Source organism: Epargyreus clarus, unplaced genomic scaffold, assembly GCF_041222505.1.
Source record: "Epargyreus clarus isolate Ecla_fem2 unplaced genomic scaffold, WU_Ecla_fem_2.2 ptg000026l, whole genome shotgun sequence".
Lineage (NCBI taxonomy): Eukaryota > Metazoa > Arthropoda > Insecta > Lepidoptera > Hesperiidae > Epargyreus > Epargyreus clarus.
This window is the reverse complement of record NW_027332233.1, coordinates 5,518,555-5,543,445: the sequence shown is the minus strand read 5'-3', so window position 1 is coordinate 5,543,445 and position 24,891 is coordinate 5,518,555. Positions and strand designations below refer to the sequence as shown.

Sequence of the window (24,891 nt, the reverse complement as noted above, 5' to 3'; positions counted from 1 at the left end):
AATTTCGAGGTCATAAAATCTATTGGTTATTTCAAGAGTTGAGAGGAATGAGATAACAGCTTACCGCCTGAAGCGCCGCTAACCTGTCCTTCGTCATCCTTTACAGAATATCACACACCAAATAAACGTTTTATCTTGTTACACAATCCCATTCACAGATATTTTTCTAACAAACGTCACTAAACTAAAGGACACGAACACTAGTTCACTTCACTCAAAAAATCGATACAACGAACGAACGAAACGAAACTTCTGTACTATCCGTCAGTCTACTGAAGTGAAGTAATTTTCACAAAGTGAGTTGTAGGTGGCGCCACAATAGATTCCGAAGAACGTGACGTCAAAAATATGTCGGTACAGCAGTTTAGTACTAAATGTTGTTTCATTCCTATTTAATATTGAAATAAAATTATTAGATGGTAAACTATATACCATTATTTAAATATTTTTGATTTGATTTTTTATATATTTTGAATCGTTTTATAAGCTATAGAAGTAAATATTATTTTTATTAAGCACAATTTAAGAGTACTTCACTTGACTACTAGTGTCAGTGCGCCTGTCGCTGTCATTGAAATCTTCCGTTTAGTCAAGTGACGCCATTGTGGTCCGTAACGACTTTAGAGAATACAGAGTTAAATCTCAAATTTCTTGGATAATCTTGGTAATTTGTGTTTTTATTTCCTGATATTACATTATATGTGTGAATAACTTTAAAGTGCTGTATATATTTTGGGTGTAATTTACGTAGTTTATGTGTATTTCTCATTTATGTTCGGTACCATCGAGCTAAATTCCTGTGAGGATAGTTGAGCGCCATTCTGTGTAAAACTTAAAAGAAATTTAACTTGTCATATTTAATTTATTCGTTTTATTTACAAATTATATCGCAACTGACGTCTTTTTTACTTCGAAACATTACTGGTACAATAATCTTATCAATTGACTAAATTTACAGTGTACAAATATGGTGCGTCATGTCAAATTATAATGCGTAAGTTTTTAACCGAATGCTTTGTTAATTTTACAGCATAAAGGGAATATAATCATCAAAAATGGCAGATGACATGCCCACATTCAAATGCGTGCTGGTAGGAGATGGTGGTACCGGAAAAACAACGTTCGTAAAACGGCACTTGACTGGAGAGTTCGAGAAAAGATACGTCGCTACGTTAGGTGTGGAAGTGCATCCGTTAGTGTTCCACACGAACCGAGGGCCCATCAGATTCAACGTTTGGGACACGGCAGGTCAAGAGAAGTTCGGTGGGCTACGAGATGGTTACTACATTCAAGGACAGTGTGCTATCATTATGTTCGACGTGACCTCTCGTGTCACCTACAAAAATGTACCCAACTGGCACAGAGACTTAGTGCGTGTGTGCGAAGGCATCCCTATAGTGCTATGTGGTAACAAAGTGGACATCAAGGACAGAAAAGTCAAAGCAAAAACTATTGTTTTCCACAGGAAAAAGAATTTACAGGTTAGTTGCACATGTTTGTATACTATATCTTGGTCAATGAAGTTTAGATGTTGTGAAGATAATCTATATAAAACATACTGTTGACTGTTATTGTCATCATTATGTAAGTGTTAAAAACAATGTTAATGTTAGTGATAATGCTTTACTAATATACATTGTATTTGTGTTTCAGTACTATGACATTTCTGCTAAATCGAATTACAACTTTGAAAAACCTTTCCTATGGCTAGCAAGGAAATTGATTGGTGATGGCAACTTAGAATTTGTTGCTATGCCTGCACTGGTTCCTCCAGAAGTTACAATGGATCCCCAATGGCAAAACCAGATCGAGAAGGATCTCAAGGAAGCGCAAGATACCGCCCTGCCCGAAGAGGATGAAGACTTGTAAACAATACTGTCAGCAAAATTCCCAGTGCCCTATTGTTAATGTGATTAAAGCTCATGTGGAGGTTTATACATATTTGAATGTGTATGCAATGTGTTTCTTTAAAAACTTCATTCCATTAGGTTTCAAATATTTTTGTAAGCTGAACACAAAATTGGAAGTACCAATATCTTTTCACCAATTCAAGTAATGTATCTTAATTGGCATTAATTAACATGACATTTTAAGAACTATTTCATTGTGTGAATATTATTAATTGTATAGTTATTTTCCTTTATTAATGTCCGTATATCTTAGCTTTTGTAAGATACTAACCAAATCATGCCTACAATATGTTCTGTACTGTGATGTGACTTGTTTTGCATAAAACTATTAGATAGATAGTATTTGTATTACTAAGGTAAGATCTTTGTAACTGTGGACCTTAAGAGTTCATAAGCTTGTGATAAATTATCATGATCATCATTTAATGTGTGCTTGAATTTGAAACAGTTTGTGCATGCATTATCTAGTTGTTACATCAATCTAAGTGTTACAACATTGTAAAGTAAAAGTAAAAGAGTTGCCCATGTAACATCTCGATTCCTAATTTATTTCTCATTTTTTGTTTCACATGAGAACAGAATAAATAATTCACTCTAAAATTGTGGTGATACTTTTTGAATAAAGGTAAAAGACAATATGGTGTTTCATTAATTTACCTTGAGCTCGTGAGACTAAGGTAGATGGCGTTACATTATCTGTTTGGAAGCTATTTGTTTTTGTTACATCAATTTTTTCCTCTTAAAACTCACAAATTTGCAAACACCTCTATTACATTCGGCACACTTAAATATATTAATATGGTTTGGGCGTAGATTCATACATTAAAGTTCAATAACCTTTATATTTACAAATAATGGAAGTAATCAGTAGGTAAATAAATTCATGTAATTTTTGTAAACTGTAGTGTAGTGTCTATAATCATTATTTTATTTTACTCCTATGACATGATTATCGAAATATGATTCCACAACAACAAATAATACTATTATAGGCGAGAGACCGGTTAATTAGAAAATGTCTTCGTAGCTTCAGTTTCAAAGGAGAAAAATGGAGTTATTATATAGGTAAATTCAAGCAATTAAAATTCTGAAGAGAATATATAAATATTATTCTGAGATTACATAATTTGCTTATTTTTGACAATTTATGAAGTTGTTAAAAAAAATGAAATAATATTTTAATAATATTCTTACTTATTGTCTATAACTTCATTTGAAGTTTCTTTGAAATAGGAAAGTAATATTTATTGGTAAAACATCGATATTGATATCATCATCATCATCATCATCAACCCATTACTGTCCCACTGCTGGGCACGGGTCTCCTCTCAGAATGAGAAGGATTAGGCCATAGTCCACCGCGCTGGCCAAGTGCGTATTGGTAGACCTCACATACCCTTAAGATTTTTTTTTTTTTTTTTATAAATCTCTCAGGTATGCAGGTTTCCTCACGATGTTTTCCTTCACCGTTTAAGCAAGCGATAATTAATTTCTAATACGCACATTAATTTGAAAATCAGAGGTGCGTGCCCTGGGATTTGAACCTCGGACCCCTCGATCGAGAGGCCGCGTTTCTTAACCACTAGGCTATCACTGCATTGATATTGATATCGAGAGCTCAATATTTACATTGTTAAAACTCGATATTTCGATATAATTGACTACAAAACATTTTTTGAAATAAAATATCAATGGTTAATAAAAAAATTAAGATTTCCACATATAACAAGATAGTACAATCAATGATATACTAGATATAAATATAATCATTTTCATACACATCATTTTCATTTCTATATTGATTACAGCAGAGCTGTTTTAAATAATATTATTTAGTAAAATCCGACAAACTTTTCTGTGTGTATAATAGAGGCAACAATAATGTTACTGAAAATCGCTACACTCACAGAAAAGTTTGTGGGGCTATAATAGTCATAGTTCATAAAAATCAATGCCTGCTGACTTTTGTTACAAAACGATTACGATTAAATCATATTAATAAAAAATAACGTTCAGTAACACGGGAGACGTGCGCCAGCAACCGTTATCATAACATCCCAAATGCATATGGCCACTTCACTTTCCTCTGTGTTCGAGCCGTTTATCTATTATCGGTTGCAAAGTAATCGATACTATTGTCATCTAGCTAATATTTCGCACGAAAAAAGAAACTACTAGTTTACTGTACTACAGTAAACTAGTATTTTTTTGTGTTATTCCCCGATATTTCACTATAAATATATTTTGTTGAAAATATTTACTAGGTGTTATCGATATTTAAATATATTTTTTACTTCGATATATTTCGGTTTAATATCGATTTTCACCATTATCGATAAATATCCCATCCCTACTTTTAAATGATTTAAAAAAGATAAAGTTCATTTTATCGAATTGGATTTCTGAATAAGTGTAAAAATACTTTAAAAATAGATTACATGTGGTGAATTTAATAATTCGGATGTTATACCCATAAATGTCTTAACGACATTTATATTATCTTCGTATTTGTTCAAAGTCAAAGCAAGTGCGGTACAATCTTGTTATCCTTGGTCGCGAGTATGGCTACTATTTCACTCGCTAAAAGTTTGGTAAATCCAGGTAATATTATATTGTAATTCATACTTCCGCTTTCTTTAATTCTTAAAAACTCATTTTTATTCGTAATAACAGTCACAAAATATGATGCATTACAAATTTAACTTAACCTGTACTCGGTATGTACTGTATGCAACTATTATATAAAAGTGCCATAGAAACTATAGCGTAGCCGTAAAGAAATTGACATAGTATAAATATTTATGTATTACTCTAGTGTGTATTGTTCAGTGAATACTATTGATTAGAATTGTAATATTTCACAATAAAGTGCGTTAAAAATTCTTAGAGGTTAGGTTTGTATTGATTTTACTTTGTTACGCATTTTACTTAACTTTTTATTTTTTAGCCCTTAAACTTATACTGAAGCAAAACCAATCGTACTTACGAAGCGCCAACAGTCTACCAACTTTCAGTCCACTCAGTGTTGTACTTCGGAGAAATTATGCAGAGAAGGTGGTATTCGAGAGAAACAAACCTCACTGTAATGTGGGCACCATAGGTCATGTTGACCACGGAAAGACTACTTTAACTGCTGCTATTACCAAAGGTACGCATTACTTTTATTGAGTATTTTAAATAAGAAATACTTAGCATAATATAAGGCTGTTTGTATAATTGTCTTTTATTAATTTCTATGTTATATTAGTTGTTATTCAATAGTTCCAGAATTTTTTTGACAATTTTCTAAATTTGAATGTTTCTGATTTACAGTATTATCAGATCGTAACTTGGCTCAGAAGAAAGGTTACTCAGACATTGACAATGCACCTGAGGAGAAAGCTCGTGGTATCACCATTAATGTGGCCCATGTCGAATATCAAACTGACACCAGACATTATGGTCATACAGATTGTCCAGGACATGCTGATTATATAAAGGTACAGATTTCTATACATCCATCACTTTCTCCAATCCTACTGGCGCATATAGGATCATCTGACTGGTCAGGAATCATCTGAATTCAGCAGTTTTCCACCATCCACTTTAGATCATCATAATAAGTATAGTCCGTGCCAAACTGCTAGTTTACTCTGTTGTTTGTTATAGTGACGAGATTCATTTCTATATTCAGAGCAGAGTTTTATGGCATACTATACAATAATAATAGACTTTACAGTATATTCTCCTCTTGTACTTTCGCTATGTTGTTTTTTAAATTTTTTAGTATTCTTTTATCCATTATGATGCAACGTTAAAATATGGTAACCATTATTTTTAACACAATTATATTAGTTAAAAATAATAAAATATGTATATTTCAGAACATGATCACCGGTACTGCACAGATGGATGGTGCCATCCTTGTAGTGGCAGCTACTGATGGTGTGATGCCACAAACAAGGGAACATCTATTGCTTGCCAAGCAAATTGGCATTCAGCATGTTGTTGTATTTATCAACAAGGTTGATGCTGCTGACAATGAGATGGTGGAACTTGTGGAAATGGAAATTAGAGAGCTCATGACTGAGATGGGATATGATGGAGATAGTATTCCTGTCATCAAGGGTAAGGGCCATGAAGTAAAGTAGTTCTGCCTTGGTCTAAATTCTGCCATGACCATTATAGAAAATCTGAGGAATTTTAAATTGGTAACATGAAATCTCGTCAATAGTTGCCAAAAACATATAGCAATTGGTCTACAAGCAAATGTTCTAAATTGTTTTTTTTTTGCCTGCTGCAATAGATTTAATTTTGGTAAGACTACAAGATTTATTAATAGATTGATAAAAATTTTTAGGTTCTGCTCTATGTGCCTTGGAAGGAAAAAGCCCCGAAATTGGTGCCGATGCCATTACAAAGCTCTTAGAAGAAGTGGATACTTTCATACCTACTCCTGTCCGAGAGCTAGACAAGCCATTCTTAATGCCTGTGGAGTCTGTGCACTCTATTCCTGGACGTGGCACTGTTATTACTGGCCGTCTTCACAGAGGTAAAATTTATTTTCATTATATTATATACTGCAATACTTTAAAACCATGAACTATTAACATAAAATATTTAAATGCTAATAACTGTGGTCTGTTTCTAGGTGTATTGAAAAAGGGTACTGAATGTGAGATTGTTGGTCACGGTAAAATAATGAAAACAACCGTCACAGGAGTTGAAATGTTCCACAAGACACTAGAGGAAGCACAAGCTGGTGATCAACTTGGTGCCCTTGTTCGCTCCATAAAAAGAGAGCAGATCAAGCGTGGGATGGTAATGGCCAAGCCTGGAACAGTCAAAGCTCATGACAATGTAGAAGCTGCAGTTTACATCTTAAGCAAGGAGGAAGGTGGCCGTGCCAAGCCATTCACATCATTCATTCAGCTGCAGATGTTTTCAATGACTTGGGACTGCGCTACACAAGTTACTGTACCTGACAAAGAAATGGTCATGCCTGGTGAAGATTCCACGTGAGTTTAATTTATGTATATTTATAACTTTTTTGAAGTGGACACAGTAGGGGGTAGATTGCAAAATATGTTCTTCATAGGGGAAAAAGTATCAGTTATCCATAATGTTAATAATTTAAATAAGTCTACTAATATAAAACACTATTCACCATTAGTTATCAAGAAAATCTTGTTAATATTATAAATTTATCTTTACAGGTTACATTTAAAACTCCTGAAGCCTATGGTGTGTGAAGCTGGACAAAGGTTCACATTGCGCCTTGCAGACTTAACCTTGGGAACCGGTGTTATTACAAAGATCAATAAGAATTTATCTGAAGATGACAGACTCAAACTTTTGGAAGGAAAGAAAGCGAGACAGAAGGCAGCCGCCAAGAAGTGAAATATGTTATTATAAGAATAGGGTAGTAGAATATTATGTTACGCATTTAAAAATACATCATTTAGAAAAATAGTATGGATTTAATATTAAACTTATTCCAAATATTGCTGAATATACACAACCTCCCAATACTGTTTTAGACAACATTAAATTCAAATCTCAAAAAAATTGTTAACAATTTACTTGTGTGCGCAAGTCTTTCTAAAATGGGTATATTACATATTCAGTATTAAGTAGCAAAGGCTTTCGAATAGTAATAAAATAATACAATTATAATACAATGGTATGTTCATTAAAGAATGAAAAATAGACATTTGTTTTTATGTAAGTTAACAATTTTATTTCATTGTTAAGAATAAGACAAACATTTTAGTTCGTTATACTAATTTATTAAGCAAATTAACCCAATATATCAATGAAAGTAAGAATTAAAATTAAAAAAACAAAACAAAACCATATTCAAAAATCAAAATCATCACTGTTTTGACTGTCTTCAATACTTCGTAAGTTTTCAGTTATTGGGGAGTCGAAAATGTTATTTTTTTGTTCTTTATTGGAATTGTTGGAGGCTGAAACAATTATTTAATGGAAATAATGTACCTACTGTAAGCAATTAACGATGAAATTTAGTTAAATTTCTAATAAACTGAAATGCTCCAATAGGGGCTCCCAAAAAACTAATAAAACTGCAGCAGCACATTTGTTCAATTACTCAATATTAATACTGCTTTTAAGATAGATTAATTTTTAATTTCATAAACATGAAATCATTATCAAAGATTAGCAAGTGAGAAGCAACAGTTACTTGAAATATATGTTCTAACCTGCACTAAGAACTATACTGCAATTATGAATCAATCCTGAATCAGTGTCCATCTGTACTGTTAAAGAATTCAATTCTTTTGTAAGGTTAATCGTCGAACGTTCTGTTGTAGACTCTGTTAATTTAGTCAATATAACATTGGGTTCATGGGATTTTGAATGAACTTTTGCATCAACGTTTTTATTTGTATTTTTCCTATTGGGTTTGATTTTCGTTTTATTTGATACAGTTCGATTATCTACCTCATCTTCTGAATCAGTCAACTCTGCACTAAAATCGATATGTAATTTTCTCTTCATTCTATTTTGGTACTTTTTTATTACTGCTTTGCTGATTTTCTTAGGACTTAAAATTTTACCATTGAATCTAGCTATAAAACTATACTTGGCTAATCGAGCAGCAAGTGTAAGTTTTTCGGCATCATTCGCCTGATTTAAAGCTTCATTTAAACGGTTCTTGTATTTGGAAATTTTTAAGGACTTGGTCAGCATCTTTTTGCTATCCTTGTAGGGCATCAAATGTTCAGGAGCCATCCACGCTCGTGTTGCGTCAAGCGCATCAAAGAATACTACATTGTAATGAGTCTAAAAGTCAGGCCAATTTAGTTTAGTCTTAAGGTATGAAGAAACAAAATATAAATGAAACACATAATACTAAAAAATTAAAGAACATACAGGTATATCAGAGAAACCATCCAACCAATAATACTGCTCCGTGTCGGGGCAATCGTCAACCATTGCGGGCCACCAGGGGAAGCCAGGCATCCGCGCCAGAACAACAGACCCAGCCGCGTATTCGGAATGTATCAGATCCTCCTCGTCGTGTAAGCAGATCGGCACTTCCGGTGCTGAACATGTTGCTAAAGTTGTGTCTGAAACATATTAAGTATCAGTACAAAAGTTATGCTTCAATCATTATATAAAAACCAGTTTGTGTATCTTTTAGGTATACTTTTCTATAACTAACGATATTATTTTTATGGGTAAAACGATGGTCGACTATGATCAAACTAAAGAGACAATCGATCTGGAACGAAGCTTTGTAAAACTTGCGACACTAACAAGCTAGAGAAACTCATAAATTAACAGAGTATGTAATGTAATGTAACATGTTGATGAGTAGTATCATGGTAATCCTATATATTTAGCACTATTACTATAAGTGGTAGCATAATATGCTATGCTACAAATTTCGACAATATATCGCCTTCTCGTGAATCTTAGGCTTCTATATCATTTATCATGAGCTGATATTGACGTCAACTGGCCCAACGCAGTAGTTTTTTAAAAACGTTTACATGTAAGTGAAATGCAATGACCTGGGTTCATCCAGCAGAACCACTTAGATGGTAGCTCGTGACGTTCGAGCACTCGTGGCAAGTACCGCCAGCTGTCGCAATCATCGCATTGTACCCACAGCCCTTCTGTGCGACGTTGTTGGAGCCAAAGTAATTTCTGCTTATGAGTTAAGTTTTCAGGAGGTTGACTCAGAAGATTTTTGTAACTGCTGCCGAGCAATAAAATAAAATATGCACAATATTAATCTTATTGACTAAAACATCATCCAATCATAGTTTTTTATACCTACCTTCTGTTATCAATTTGTAACTCTCCATTATTATTAGTACGAACTATTTGGTCTTCAACCTGCAATTTAGATTTTGTAATAGGTAATAGGTAAGTATATCTATTGGGATTGGTGAAATTTTATTAAATTGTTAATTAAAGCAATAACTAAATACGCACGTTAGGTTGTCGAGCTTCTTCATCAGGTTCGCGAGCTTTTTCAACGGGTACATTTACTTTATGCATTTTTATTCTGATTCCAATATTACAAGGAGAATAAATCAAATGTTCGCGCGATTTTGCCAATAACAATCATTACAAGTACTTTTACCGCCAAAAATTAAAATAGTTTTAAATTTCATTTGTAATATGCTCTATTCATTGCAAACAGCCATAATACTTTTAATACATATAAAAATGTTATAATTTTATTCAATCGTTTACGAAGATTCTATAAAAACTATTTTAATGACGTAATATTTTCTCAGTGTAACTATTATATAAATTATAAATTTGATTTTCTTGTTTCGTCTTATAAATAATGAACATAGATATTATAAAATTATTTATTTTTTACACTAACTTTATTGGTATTTCAAATAATTAATTCATTTTAACATATATTTGTCATAATACATTAGTTAGGTATATTCAGAATTTTGACAAAAAATATTTGCTCAACATCAAAATTTTATCATGACAAAAATAAAAGATATCCAAAATTAAAGGAAATAGTCATATAAACTACTTTTAAATTTAAATACTGTATGCGTCAACCATAACAGATACAATTATCTAAATAATTAAATATCGTTTATTTTATTTCCAAAACATAGCTCAATTTAAAGTAAAATTTATTAAATATTTCAAGAGGAAGTGCGCAATTTGTTTTATCTGGCTGGCTGCCGGCTGGTCTGGTCGCCATATTACTTGTGGCGAGTTAAAAACAGTTTTCTATTGCGATTTTCGTCGTTTCGGCGAAAGGGAGTAGTTAGTACTCCCTTTTTTGTGTTTTAAGTTACCGCTTGAGTATTTACCGATTGGTAAATTAGTTTGTCGAGGAAGATATATTTTGTCTTTCTTTTTGTATCATAAACATGGCTTTTTAAAATGTCGGCCCTGAACGTATTATCGTCGTCTCCTTGCGGAGTATCCCGCTCAGCTGGTTGTGTGGATGTTGGAGGAAGCCAGAATGGACAAGAAATCTTTAAATCGTTCGTCTCTTCAACAGTCGAGGACTACATCCATCGACTGTAAAAAGAGCACAGGTGAGTTAGCTCCGAAGGTCATGACATTTTCCGTGTTGTCATTTTTTATTGCTCATTATTTTGAACATGCCAGTTGTTTTTATTTTGAAACTTGTTTTTTCTCTTATATATAACGCATTGATATATCTTACACAATATTGGGGGGGATTACGGTTCTTACGGCGCCAAGATTTGAATGCGGATCCGTATAGATTTCGATGAGACAAGACGAAAAGTAAGAATAAATTTTTTTGATATCTCGCTTAGTTTTCGAGATATCGATACTCAAAAATTATTCGAAAATTTCGATTTTTTGCCTTTTAAAAGTGAAATTGCCGAGGAACGGCGCGGCGGAAACGGGTGCGACTGGTATCTCCGGATAGGGGAGGACGTGCAGAATACGGTAGAAGAAAAATGAAGAGAATTCGTTAAGAAACGGCGGAGGAAAATGAGAAAAACCAAAAATTGATTTTTGAAAAACGGAGAAAATTATATTTAAAAATTTAGAAAACGGAGAGGAACGGAAGTAGTATGTGCGAAAAGGTATCGTTGAGACGAGTACGCTGGTATAAAATAATTAGAAATCGGGCAAGGGACAACGAAGTTAGAGATGATAGAAATTTGAGTTGGTATTGGTTAGGTTAGGTTAGGTTTTTTGTTTTTTTTATTTTATTAATAAAACTGCACTCCACAGACTGATCGTCCGTGCCTCATATTTTACTCTTAGTCAAAATAGTTGATAGCTTCACTATGAGCCTTCCCTGTCACCACCGCACTTAACCTGGTAATGGCACGAGCCGATACCCAGTTTCATGCGGTGATGGCAGTGGCGGCTGTACAGAAAACCTTATTTTACTTACTACTTACTACAGGACCTTTTTTTTTTTTTTCTCCTTGCGTTGGGACAATTTGTTACAAACATACATAAACATAAACACAATTTTAAACACAAACATAACATAAACTAGGACCTACTTGCCTCGTCCTTTCCGGAGGCCACGTCGAGCTTGCGGTTCGTGATTTTGTTTATGACCTTCGAGTCCCTGCTACGGATAGCCATCGAGATGTTATAGTCCTCGGTTAGGTTAGGTTAGGTTTTTTTTTATTATTATTATTATTATCATAATAATAGTGATAATCAAACAACAGAAAGATTGCCGAAAATACAGTCAAGGATGTAAAGAACAGCTTACTATAGATTCAATAGTTCTCAAACAGAGTCAGAAGCAAAAAACAGACTTATATTCTATGTACATAGATTATAAAAAAGCCTTCGACTCTGTACCCCATTCCTGGTTACTTCAAATCTTAGAAATCTATCATATACACCCTAAAATTATTTCTTTTTTACAAAATACAATGACACAATGGATCACAAGACTTAAACTGACCACTGGTGCAAACACAGTAATCACAGAACCTATTAAAATACAAAGAGGCATATTCCAAGGTGATGCTCTAAGTCCCCTTTGGTTTTGTCTGGCTTTAAATCCACTTTCTAATATGTTGAATTCATCAAGTACAGGATACGATTTAGGAATTGCAGAAAACAACATTGACTCGCTAAGTGACTTTTCCGTTTATAAATTAAACCACCTTTTATACATGGACGACATAAAACTCTATGGTTCCACAGAAGAAGAACTCCATATACTGGCTCAAACAACTGAAAGGTTTTCAGAGGATATTTGTATGGAGTTTGGAATCGACAAATGTAAAATTAATTCTGTTAGGGCAGGCCAAACTTACCAACATCAATATCAGATGCAAACAGGAGAAGTAGTAGAAGCATTAAATGAAGGTGAAGTATATAAATACCTAGGTTACAATCAGGTTCAACAAATACATCATAAAGGTATTAAAGATTCACTTACCAAGCAGTTCAAACGCAGATTAAATACCATACTCCGAAGTCACCTATATTCAAAAAATATCTTCAAAGCTATTAATACCTACGCAATCCCTATACTTACATATTCTTTTGGAATAATTAACTGGAATAAAACAGAACTAAAATCACTTCAAAGAACCATCAACACCACAATGACCCAACACAGAAAACACCATCCACGATCTTGTGTTCAAAGAATGACGCTACCGCGACATGAGGGTGGTAGAGGGCTTATAGATATATTAAACTTACATAACAAACAGATAACTAATCTTAGAACTTATTTCCATCATAAAGCCCAAATTTCCTCTTTACATAAAGCAATAGTAAAAAATGACAAAAACTTAACGCCACTAAATTTATTGGACAAAACACTACAGAAGAATGAAGCACAAACTGACAGACAGACAAAGTTAAATGGGTGGATCCGAAAAGCATTGCACGGGCGACATCTCCATGATTTGAACCTACCTAACGTCGACAAAATAGCGTCGAACGAGTGGCTCAAACGTGGAGAATTGTTCCCGGAGACTGAAGGATTCATGATTGCAATTCAAGACCAGATAATAGAAACTAAAAATTACAGAAAACATATTATGAAACTACCGAATGCATCTGATGATTCTTGTAGAAAGTGCAAGGGAGCTCCAGAAACAGTCCAACATATAACAGGGGCCTGTAGAGCAATAGCCCAAACCGACTACAAGCATCGTCATGATCAAATAGCTGCTATCATACACCAGAATCTTGCTTTCAAGTACAAGCTTATTCCAGAACAAACGGCATATTACAAATACACCCCACAGACAGTACTGGATACAACAGATTATAAGCTTTATTGGGACAGAACTATACTCACAGACAAGACCGTACATTATAACCGACCAGATATAACCCTACACGATAAGAAAAATAAAATAGTTTACTTAATAGACATAGCAATACCTAATACCCATAACCTTACATCCACACACAATGAAAAAATAACCAAATATACCGACCTAGCCATAGAGTTAAAGACTCAATGGAAGGTAGAAAAAGTAAAAACTGTACCCATCGTTCTGTCAACTACAGGAGTCATACCCAACACACTACATTCCAGTCTCAAGCTATTGAATATTCACCCCTTAACATACATCACCTTGCAAAAAGCTAGCATTCTCAACACGTGCAGGATAGTTAGAAATTTTTTATCAATGGACACTACGTCACCAGCTTTTATGCTTGGCTAAGGCCCGCATAATAGTGTAGAATATACCCCTTTTGGGAGAAAAAGCAATGTGATAATCATAATAAAGGATAAAATATATCTTCAAAAAATTTTTTCAATAAAATTCCAACATTTTTAATAATGTATTTATTAATATCTTGAAAACTAAGCAAGATATCGAAAAAAAATATTCTTTGTTTTCGTTTTCTTTTCCAAAAATCTATCGAAATACATCATTAAAAGAATATTTATTTTTTATTTTTCGATTTTTAAATATCGATATCTCGAAAACTAAGCGAGATATCAAAAAAATTTATTCTTACTTTTCGTCTTGTCTCGTCGAGATCTATAAGGATCCGCATTCAAATTTTGGCGCCGTAAGAATCGTAATCGTGCCCAATATTGACATAATTATAGGTCTATCCATCTGGAATAAAGCTTTGAAATAATAAAGGTGTTATCCAATTAGTGAATAAGTCAGCAACTTTTTATAACAATAACTATGACCATACTTTTGATAGAATAGTATGTTAAGCAGTACATGTTACACCTATGTAAAATGTAAAAACATACATTATTTTAGAATTGACACACAAACCTTGGCTACGGAACAACAAAAAACGAGAAGGAAACAATGTTCAGAAAAATGAACCAAATCGCAGAAATGTGGTGCCACAGAGAGGTCGGGGTCAAATTGACAGACGTCCACAGAATCGTGGTGCCTCCAGTTCACTTATGGGTGGAACGCAGAACACCGGGTATTGATTTTATCTAATATAGGTTTATTATTGCAATGATGAACCAACTCCATATAAAACAGCATAATGATCTAAAGTTGATCACAGATTACTAATCCTCCGGGCTAATGTGGTCATCTAATGTGTATCACCTCATATGTGCAGTCTCAGTAACTAAGACTAATATTTTATATTTCTTCCAATTTTAGGATAGAAGAGGATGATGAGCCAGAAATTGGCTCAGTATTTGTGCCTGGCAGCAAAAAGCAAAACTTGAACCATTTGCTGAACTTCATGTATCCATCTCGTGGTGGTCAAGACAGAAGGGCCAATGTCCCCATCCCGCGGCGGCAGAACCACCGTGTCTCATATAAACATGAGCATGACCTGTACTTGAGGGCATAGTGAGTATTTGTATTATATGAGTGTCGCTCGTTCCCTAATAAATATGAAAAATATTTGTATATAAAATGGGTTTGTTTATTTATTTTCTTCTCTTATCTCTTGATTTTTTAATTAACTATATTTTTTCATATCACATTTATGTAAGAGTAAAAAGATAGGTGTGTGTACAAAGATAAAACTATGTAAATAGTGTATAAAGAGCAAAATTAATTATATACCTTTACCAAATCCTTTTACGATGAGAATAATGAGTTTACATCAAGTATGTAAAGTACAGTAAATATTTTAGGAACAACTTAGTTTTAGTTTATTAATTTTACAATTACATATTAGAAAATGTGTAAATCTTGTTTTGATTTTTAGTTGTCAGTTTGTGGTGAAGGAAGATGGAGACTACAAAGTCAATCTATTGGACCCTGACTTGCCTATAAAATGGGATCAAGTAGAGGAAATTGTAAGTCATCTCTGATAAGCTGGTAACAAAACTAATTGTATAAGTTTAACATTGAAATTATTGATCTATAGTACAGTTTTATGTTGCTGCTATTTATCTGTTTCATCAAGTCCTTTTAAACAATTTTTTTTTTTCTTTATAGGTAGTGAGGAGCACTGGTCGTTCCGAATGTCCGATATGCCTTGGTGCACCAGTGGCTGGGAGGGTTGGCCACTGTGGCCATGTGTATTGCTGGGCTTGCATGCTCCACTACACAGCCACTCATGACAAACAGCCTCCACCTTGCCCTGTGTGCTCTACACCCATACAAGTGCCCGAGATGAAGCCCACAAAGATGGTGCAGTGGGAATCACCGGCTGATGAGGTGGGTTTCTATATAACTTTTTATTTCTTTGTATAATATGGTATGGCTTGAACTATTGGCAATAAAGAAATAAAAATCACAAACAGTAAGTACATACTAAAATGTCTTTATAAATTATTTACATTAAAATGTCTCAATTCTATTTTAATATTAATCTAAAATCAGTCTAAGTACATCAAGTTACAGCAGCAGTCTAAATACTCAGTTGTTATGTCACCAACCGTTATATATACAGGGTGAATTTTTCTTCCCAGATTTTGATCCTTATAAGCAACACTATCAGATAGTGGAATAATATAGAGGGTGTACTTTTTTCTAAATGAACTCGTTCGATTCCCGGCTAGGGAAAATGTTATTTAAAAAAAGTAAAGATGCAGTTTTAGTTTTTATCAAAATCGGCCTCGTAATTCCTTTCAGCATTTTTCGCTAATCCTTATAGTTTCGGATTTGGCCCTGAAGGCCCGTTTGAAAAATTCATCCTGTATATCAAAATTCCAAAGAAAATGACGAATATGTTGCATCATATAAGATAATGTTAAAGATTATATGTTGAATGTCAATATAACAATGTCACCTAATAATATCATTCTAATGTGAAGAATTTGGTTGCAGGTTACAATGCGCCTAGTGCGTCGTCTCCGAGGTTCCACTGTTGTGGAAATAGCACCCCCTCGTGGACAAATTACTGATATAGATGACACAACTATACTGCCACTCAGTAGTCTTAATGATGCACCTTACACAAAATTGTTTTCCGCTTCTAAGCAACAGGTAAATCAATATACTTTCTTAGCTTTAATTTATAGTACTTCTATAGGGAAAAACAAACATTACTTAAATACAATATTAATTTGTGATTGAAATAAAATTGTTTATAGGTATTTGACATTTTGGAAAGGGAGCGCAAGGAACTAGAAGCGCAAATATTAGCTGAAATTGATACAACAGAGGTAGTGTACTTAGAGCAGGCTTTAGAAATGCTGAAATTGAAGGAGGAAAAATTGAAAGTTCAATATGAACAACCCATAGTAGAGAAAGAAATTGAGGAAATATCCCCTATTGTTATCCAAAAGCAGGATATGAGTAATAATAGGAAACTAGATTGGTTTGATGTGTCTGAAGAAGGTGCTGCATGCATTGAGATTGTACAGGATGAGATGGCAGAACTGAGTATTCAGTCCAATTTAAACCCTGAAGCGGAGAGTTTTGTACAAAATGATATAAATGACAATCAGTTGGAAGAATTTCCATTGACTGAAAGTGCTTTACAAGAAGCCCCATCAATGTTGGACAATGCTATAACTGATATTGATAAGGAGAATCAAGCAAAATACTTCTATTTTTACCAAGGTAACATTTTTACATATTTTTACTATTGTACATGAATATGTTATATCCTTCCTACTTCCTTTGTTGTTTCTTATGTGTGTCTATAAAGCTGGGAAAGCTCATATTAAAACCTAGCCAATTAGAGCACTTAAGTGCTTGTTGAAAGACTTCACCTGCTTGTAAAAGGGTGTTAGAAGACCTACTTAAAAGATAAGAGTTTATTAATCATCAATTATAAAAATCAATTTAGTCAACTGAACAGTAACAATATCGCTTATTATTTCATTGTATATGCATTAGACTTGAGTAGCTCGCGAGTGAGTGATATAAAAGATATATATCTTCACCAAAGAGCTAATCACTCATCAACTCCGACGAATTTGAATTATATCTTTATATCCGCGTCACATGGTTGAGTTCATAGGTCCATACGATTCCGGATATAAGATCTTCTTCAACTCAACAGTTTTATACTCGCTCGCGAGTGAGTTATGAGTCAAATGAGCGACTGACTGAGAGAGTCTTATTCGAGTCAAATGCATTACGTCTTAAACACTTATTAAAATCTTTTTTCTTTGCTAAGAATATGAAAATAGGGATATACAAATAGTGTTGGCTGTGAAATTTATATATAATTTCTTGCCAGTTTTGTATTAATTATAGGAATCAAAAATGTTGTCAAAACATTTTGATCTGATTCTCTGATATACTGATATAAAATGTCGCTTATATCTTTACAGAGCTACTGAGCTAAAGTGAGTTACTGAGCTAAAAGAGTGATATATATCACTGAGTTGAAAAGATATATATCTCTCTTTTCACTTCAGTGATATATAATGCGCACCTCTAATATGCATGTTACAGTACTTGTATTATTAGGTGTCCAAAATGTAAACAAAGGTGTTGACCTATCAAGAAAATATGTTTCAAATGGTAGTTTCTTATTTTTGATGATATTAAAGGAATACAACTATTATAAAATAATAATCGAAATAAATTAAGATCAATTCACATTTTCTAATATTTATATTACCTCAATTTCGTTCCATACAGTTATAATAATAAAAAAACAAGGTTTATGGTAGAAAATTAAACTTGTGATAATGGTAACACAATCTGGATCCAAAACATTTTTTGTGCTGCAATTTTTAAGTTTCGTAGCTGATGTTATTTTCGTGATCGTGATCGAACTCGAATGTTTTCTCGTTTTCATAGCGCGTTTGTTAATTGTGTGTAGATGTTAAAGTTTTAGTTTTTTTATGTTGAGTTTGTTAAAGTTTTTGTTTCTGTTAATTTGGTAATTGTAAAATAAGGTCTACAATACCTGTAACCGTATTGTGACAATGACATTTCTATGTTTATATTTTGGACAACTGATTATGAATCGGACTATATTCATAAATTCCTTTTGCAGCCGATGATGGTCAGCAAGTGTTCCTGAACAGCCTAAACGTGCGCGTGTTGAACGCGTCGTGGGGCGCGCTGGCGGCCGCCCCGGCTGTCATACGCGGCCGTGTGTTACATCGTGAGACTTTATCTCTTAGTGATCAGGTATATTGTACTATATTTGATTTTTTCTGTTCAACTTAGGAGTGTAAGAGTGCCTTGTGTTCTGTAATAAGAAAGTATGTATAAGTAGTATACAGTTGCAATTGATTATGCAATGATCTCAAGTGCCAGAAATACTTGTTAGATAGCATGTGTACATCTGCATCATATAAACAGATGCTATAAAGAGCAATAAGCATACCAGAAATTTGCGATAACACTAATGCGATATTATTATTATATTTGCGATAAAAAAGGTAAAGTTACTTAGTAACTTTACCTTTTTTTATTTGGTTGACAAGGCTTATTGTCATCAATTAAACATTATTGGAAAAATTATGATTATGGCCGAATTTGTATTGCTATGTGAATATTTGTTACTTTAACATTTCATTGAATTATCTTATATATTAATTTCAGACCAGGAAACATATGCCCTACACTGCACACTTGCCACTGCATTGCTCATTTGACATTGTGGAATTGGAACTGCAGCCTCCTTATGTTACTTTAGCTGCTCTCAATAGTTTTGGAGGTAAGTTATTGTAGATATTTATCCAGGTTTAAATTTTAGTGATAGAAAGAAGAGAAAGGTTATTTTTACAAGTTGATGTAATTCTATTTGTAGATCTCATAAAATCAGACCCAAAAACTGTAGTATTAGTATTGTAACCATTGCTATTGATTCTGAATCATTGATTATAAAATGCGCTACTTGGCGAGCTGTGATCTCAGATTATATAACGCTGTGCGCTCATTTATATTCCATGACTCATGGCTATATAATTCCACACAAAAGATAGGTAAATCAGGCTTCTATTGTCACAGCTGTTTAAACGCAATCAAATTCACATTTTCAATCATCTTCAAAAAGGTTTTTTCTAATGTTATATTTAATACATATTGTAATATTTAATACATATTCATAATAGTTCCATAAAACTGTGATCTTTAATTAAATAACCACCTTTATGTATTATAAACAAATACTGCTGAGCTTGTGATTGTACTCTTTTTCATTACAGGCTCTATTTACTCTATATAGTTTAAGCTGTTCCAACGATTTCGGTTTTTGTTTGAAAATTTTAAGTAACATTCACTAATTGCATTTAAAATTTCAGCGGAACTAGACCGACGCGCCCGTTTGCGAGCGCGTCACGAACGGGACGAGCGGCGTCGAGAGCGCGCTTACCGCCGGGCCCAAGAGGGCCCCCCGCGCCCTGACTTTTTCTCCAACATACAGTTCCCACCCGCTCAAAACACCTTCGGCAGCCCCCCGCTCGCTGAAACAGCACTCGCAAACTTTGAGGAAGTAAATCCACCCAGTGAAGTCGCCACACCACCGCCACTCGAGCAAGCCTGTTCGTCTGCTTCAAGTCCACCAGCAACTGGACTGTCCTTTGCAAAGGTTAGTCTTCAGTCAGGTTGTTCGATCATTTAACATAATGTATAATTATGTGCACAGTCATTGGTCTCTTTTAAAAAACAAGTGAAGGAATATGACCTCACCCTTTAATCTCTCCCTCTTTAATCTTTTATTTTCCTCATTCTGTGTATTTCTCCTTTTGCACACAAGCTGCTGACATTAAAGTTGGTAAATACATTTTGTATACCTACCCTGTTTCACTTGCTACTGTATTATGTTGTCTTAAAATCAATGGTTGTCTGGAAGAGATAGCTATTTTAGTGATAAGACCGCCTGTTGTACCCTTAATTTTTTGTTATTGTTCATTATTTTGTCTTTGGTGTGCAATAAAGAATTTTTGTATTGTATTGTATTGTATTGTACATGTTTTATATGATTGTTGTGTAAACAAAAAATTCCCACGCCTTCATTCTATCAATGATGTGGTAAATGTTTCTGGACTTTCAGTTGTAGTAAGAGATCCCAGTAGCAGGATTTAAAAAAGATTGTAGTCAAAAACCATTTTAAAATGTTTTTCTTACAAGTAATGGAATATGTTTTTCAGATGGCGAGCACTAGTGGTACATGGCGTGTACGTAAGACCGCGTTGCCTCCGCCCCCGCCGCCAGAGGACGACGAGGCTGCCGGCCCGCGCGCGCTCGTCCTCAGCGACGCAATAGAAGCGGCTCTACGAACCGTCCCCTCACCATCCGGCAAGAAAAACAAAAAGAACAAACCGAAACTTTTATTCGCCACTGGCATGCAACATTCAGCTTAAACCTAACTTTAGCTTATTCAGTTTTGCAGATACTATTAGTAGTATTTTTAATTTTGGTAGGATGGTATTCGGTGGTGTTTTATTTAAGCAAAAATTGTAATTGTATCTTGAAAGCAAATAATTAAAATTGTGATGTCAGAAGACAAATGTATACCGTAACTTCTGTTGCTTCATTACATTCATCATGTTTAGGGTAAATTATGTTTTAACCTTAATATTTTATTACGAAAGTAGAGAGTATGTATTTTAATATTATAGTAACACTTAAAATTGACTGGTTAAAAGCCAATTACTATCCGTAGTTTCATATATATGTGTGTATGTATAACCAATGTGATTCAAATAGTCCACCTTCATTTTGGTGAATAAATAAAATTTATTACAAATGTTTTTTTTATTTATTAAACACAAAACGTATAAATAAGAAACCCAAATTATTAAAAACAACTTATTGTAAAGACTAATAAAAATTACATAAAAAATTACCAACAATACACAATCAATTTCTGTTTCAAAGTCTGTTTTCACCATTCGAATTATTTTTGGTTATTATTTTTATTCTGTATAACTTTTCAGAATCAGAAGCACTGCAAGTCAGTAATTTTATTAAGACTTAAAAATTAATATCGTCGGGAATATTTACCCTCTTTAAAATTCGAGACCCAAAATCTGCTACTCCAAAAATGTCCTAATACTTGCATTCGATATTAGTGTGTAATAGTACGAATGATGTCAATAAATTGAACTGCATGCAGTTCGCAATCATAGACTATTTCACTAGGTATTCTATGTCAAAGCCGAACCATAGAGGAAATCTCTGCAATCAGTCAGCTGTATTTTTATGTCAAATCAAACGTCAAAAATTCACGTTGACTTTGACAGAAGAAGGCAAAATAGTCGAACTATCAAGCAATATCGATATTTGATACCGTATGTTCAGTGTGCATTATTTTGTTTTTGCAATTAATATCCGTACAATTAAATCAACTTTAAAAAATACATGTGCTATAGTTATTTAAAATTGAGATGTCTTCTTCTAATAAAGATTACATTTTTGAGCCTTTTAAGGTAATAGAAGTAAAATTTGAGGGCCCAGAATGTCCTAGACCTCGTAGTGGACACAGAATAGCGTGTGACGATGTGAACATATACTGTTTTGGAGGCTACAATCCTTCCCTACCTCCTAATAACATTCAGAGGGAGAATCCTACGTGGACTGCAGCGAAGCCGTTGTTTAAGGAACTGTGGAGCTTTTCTATAGCTACGAAGAAGTGGACGCAACACAGAGTGGTTGAGAACATGCCAGAGGAGGAACTAGCGTCAAACGCTGCTTGTATGTACGGAAGATACTTGATGGTTTGTGCCCCTTTTATTTTAGCTATCAATTTTAGGTTATGTTTACAATTACATTTTTCGATTCAACCTCTGGTTTGCTGGACGAACATAAATTGTAATGTGCATCCACTGTGTCTGCTGGCTTTTTAACCACAAACAGTATGTGTTTTTAACCACAAATTTATCTCTATTGGTAGCATGTTTCAAGTAGGTATGTAGATTATTTTGAATATATTTGTACATGTATAATTTTTGTTCTGAAAGAGTTGAGAAATAAATCATCAATCTACAATGTCTAAAAATTTGTCTGTACCACAGTATACATTTTAATGAACAAAGAGAAATTCTCAAACTTTAAATTATTAATTGCTATACTATGCTCTGTCTATAATAGCATTGTAATTTCTGTTATACAAAAAAAGACTTTTCTTTTTGTGTTAGTGACTTGCAATTCGGCGTTTAGATATGATTGTTTGAATTATCACTTGCTTCAATGAGGAAGGAAAACGTATGTGTAAATACACACTTGGCTAAAATGGTGAATAACACACAAGCAACCTGAGCCCAGCAGGCACATAGTAATGGGCCAATAATACAAAAAAAAACTAACATATAAATATTTTTCCACATTTCCTCATATTTTATCAGCGCTAATAATCAGTCTATAAATATATTTGATAATGATTAATGTTATGGTTACAGATATATGGTGGGACAGGTGCCCCTTTTGGTAACAAGTGCAGTAATGACATCATAACTTGGAGGACATGCAGGGGGGATGCTAAGCTTCGAATCCTTGATGTGATCGGCCAAAGACCTCCTGGACAGTACGGACAGACAATATTATGCCATGATGGGTACTTTTATACAATTGGAGGCACCAATGGATATGCATACAACTGTGATATCTTCAGGTATATAACTCTATCTTTTCCTGGATGTTGTTACAGTAAAAAAGGATATTATCCGCAAAATTGTTGTAAATAGTGTATTAAATATTGTGAACATACAATAATTTTTATATGAATAAATACCAAAATGTTACTTGGTTTCCATTCATAGACTTTAGTCATTTTATTTTTGTTATTATGATACAATATCACAAAACTTATTATTTTTTACAGGTTGGACCTCCGAAAATTGACATGGGAACCAGTGTTTGTTGGTACAGGGCAGGAAGGTGAGCCGATGGGCAGGTACAGGCATGAAGTAGCTCGAGTTGGTGACAAACTTTACATAATTGGTGGTGGGACAGGAGATTGGGCCTTCGAACTGATGGAAATACCCACATTCGACTTACAAACAAACACATGGACTATTTTAATACCAAAGGCTGATCAGAAAAATAATAAAGCAATTGTACCGTTGGCGAGGAAGTGTCACAGTGCAGTGCAAATAGACACACCTGATGGTGCCCAAGTGTTTGTAGCTGGTGGTTCCGATGGAGTGTATGTGTTTGATGACTTCTGGAGGCTAAATATATCAGACTTGCAATGGACTCGCATGCAAAAGACTGCACTGCCTCATCCCTTATATTTTCACTCTTCTACAGTCACTTCTTATGGTTGCATGTACGTTTTCGGTGGTATTGAACCAAAAGATGATACAATTTGTAGGAAAAATAACTTGTACAAGGTTTGGCTGTGCATACCCAAACTCAGTGAGATATGCTGGGAAGCACTGTTAAGCTTTAGTCCGAAAATAGACCAAATCGATAGGCAAACACTTTTAAATATGGGAATACCGTTACACTTTGTTGACAGGATCCATATGATGTGAAATTCTAAATATCCATATAAAATTTTGTATTGTACTTCAAACTGGCTTTGATGCAATACTTTATCACGCTTATACAATAACGTATTCGCTTTATACAATAGGATAAAGTTATTCTTCGGTATTTTTTATTGTATGTAAGAATTGAAAAATTATTAAGGCAGATAACTAAAAAAAATTACATGTGTGCATAGTAAATCATATTCATAATCATGACTCATTTTATGGCATATAATCTTGCATTTTATATTGTGTTCCCTGCATTGCGAATTGTTATAAGTAAATCACATTCACATTTAGGGTAGAATTATATTGAGTTATGTCTTTGATGTACACACGAATTTTTGTATCTTGGTCACCAAGCGTCTTATGTCGGGTTCCTACGGTCCTTGATTCTACGCATTAATGACATAGACAGTCTTGAGATTCGAAGTCATTTTGTCATTCCAAAATGTAAAGTGTGACGTCGCAATGCCCTTTGAAATGTCTGACCTGCAGCGGATCCGAGGCCCCGCTACGAAACATCACGGACTGTCGGAAGCCGGCGTTATAACATCGATTAAATTACTCTATTGATTCTAAATTCCTATAACACAATGTGTGTTTTTATTAAAAACGCTTTATTACATTTTTATAAATTAATTATACGAAACCTAGTTCATAACTAATTCAATAACTGAATCAATTATCATTATTTGTTAAATGTAAATTATAAGCAGTAATAAAATTAATTCA

At 33.8% G+C, this 24,891-nt stretch overlaps 6 protein-coding genes across 10 annotated transcripts in view; 4 read left to right on the top strand and 2 right to left on the bottom strand.

Moving 5' to 3' along the window:
• Syx1A (Syntaxin 1A) overlaps positions 1 to 301 on the bottom strand; it is a 99,294-nt gene extending 98,993 nt beyond the window's left edge. For all 4 annotated transcript variants that reach the window (XM_073088189.1, XM_073088188.1, XM_073088191.1 and 1 more), the window contains exon 1: positions 65 to 301. In XM_073088189.1, coding sequence (XP_072944290.1) covers positions 65 to 97 — 33 coding nt within the window. In that variant the 5' untranslated portion in view covers positions 98 to 301. The remainder of the gene's footprint in view (positions 1 to 64) is intronic.
• Positions 302 to 505: 204 nt separating this feature from the next.
• Ran (RAN, member RAS oncogene family) lies at positions 506 to 2,546 on the top strand. Of its 2 annotated transcripts, none has more exons than XM_073087653.1 (3): positions 506 to 664; positions 1,031 to 1,481; positions 1,654 to 2,546. In XM_073087653.1, exons 2-3 carry the CDS (start codon positions 1,056 to 1,058, stop codon positions 1,867 to 1,869), a joined length of 642 nt encoding a protein of 213 aa, XP_072943754.1. In that variant the 5' UTR covers positions 506 to 664; positions 1,031 to 1,055; the 3' UTR covers positions 1,870 to 2,546. The 2 variants fall into 2 exon arrangements, with proteins under 2 accessions (XP_072943754.1, XP_072943756.1); XM_073087655.1 differs by lacking the exon at positions 506 to 664 and adding an exon at positions 783 to 924.
• A 1,721-nt stretch (positions 2,547 to 4,267) lies between these two features.
• On the top strand, positions 4,268 to 7,598 carry mEFTu1 (mitochondrial translation elongation factor Tu 1). Its single transcript, XM_073087681.1, has 7 exons — positions 4,268 to 4,511; positions 4,858 to 5,058; positions 5,223 to 5,389; positions 5,774 to 6,017; positions 6,250 to 6,441; positions 6,541 to 6,907; positions 7,106 to 7,598. The coding sequence occupies exons 1-7, from the start codon at positions 4,472 to 4,474 to the stop codon at positions 7,287 to 7,289; spliced, it is 1,395 nt and encodes a 464-aa protein (XP_072943782.1). The 5' UTR covers positions 4,268 to 4,471; the 3' UTR covers positions 7,290 to 7,598.
• A 20-nt stretch (positions 7,599 to 7,618) lies between these two features.
• LOC140753214 (uncharacterized) lies at positions 7,619 to 9,979 on the bottom strand. Its single transcript, XM_073087682.1, has 6 exons — positions 9,858 to 9,979; positions 9,700 to 9,758; positions 9,431 to 9,618; positions 8,787 to 8,983; positions 8,114 to 8,696; positions 7,619 to 7,858 (listed from the first exon to the last, which is right to left on the bottom strand). Exons 1-6 carry the CDS (start codon positions 9,921 to 9,923, stop codon positions 7,749 to 7,751), a joined length of 1,203 nt encoding a protein of 400 aa, XP_072943783.1. The 5' UTR covers positions 9,924 to 9,979; the 3' UTR covers positions 7,619 to 7,748.
• A 539-nt stretch (positions 9,980 to 10,518) lies between these two features.
• On the top strand, positions 10,519 to 21,246 carry LOC140752991 (E3 ubiquitin-protein ligase RNF10). Its single transcript, XM_073087336.1, has 11 exons — positions 10,519 to 10,945; positions 14,609 to 14,783; positions 14,972 to 15,166; positions 15,531 to 15,621; positions 15,764 to 15,985; positions 16,598 to 16,756; positions 16,864 to 17,335; positions 18,729 to 18,865; positions 19,283 to 19,397; positions 19,984 to 20,270; positions 20,833 to 21,246. Exons 1-11 carry the CDS (start codon positions 10,852 to 10,854, stop codon positions 21,043 to 21,045), a joined length of 2,160 nt encoding a protein of 719 aa, XP_072943437.1. The 5' UTR covers positions 10,519 to 10,851; the 3' UTR covers positions 21,046 to 21,246.
• Positions 21,247 to 21,908: 662 nt separating this feature from the next.
• slim (scruin like at the midline) lies at positions 21,909 to 24,371 on the top strand. Its single transcript, XM_073087729.1, has 3 exons — positions 21,909 to 22,401; positions 23,083 to 23,294; positions 23,505 to 24,371. The coding sequence occupies exons 1-3, from the start codon at positions 22,072 to 22,074 to the stop codon at positions 24,157 to 24,159; spliced, it is 1,197 nt and encodes a 398-aa protein (XP_072943830.1). The 5' UTR covers positions 21,909 to 22,071; the 3' UTR covers positions 24,160 to 24,371.
• The last annotated feature ends 520 nt before the right edge of the window (positions 24,372 to 24,891 follow it).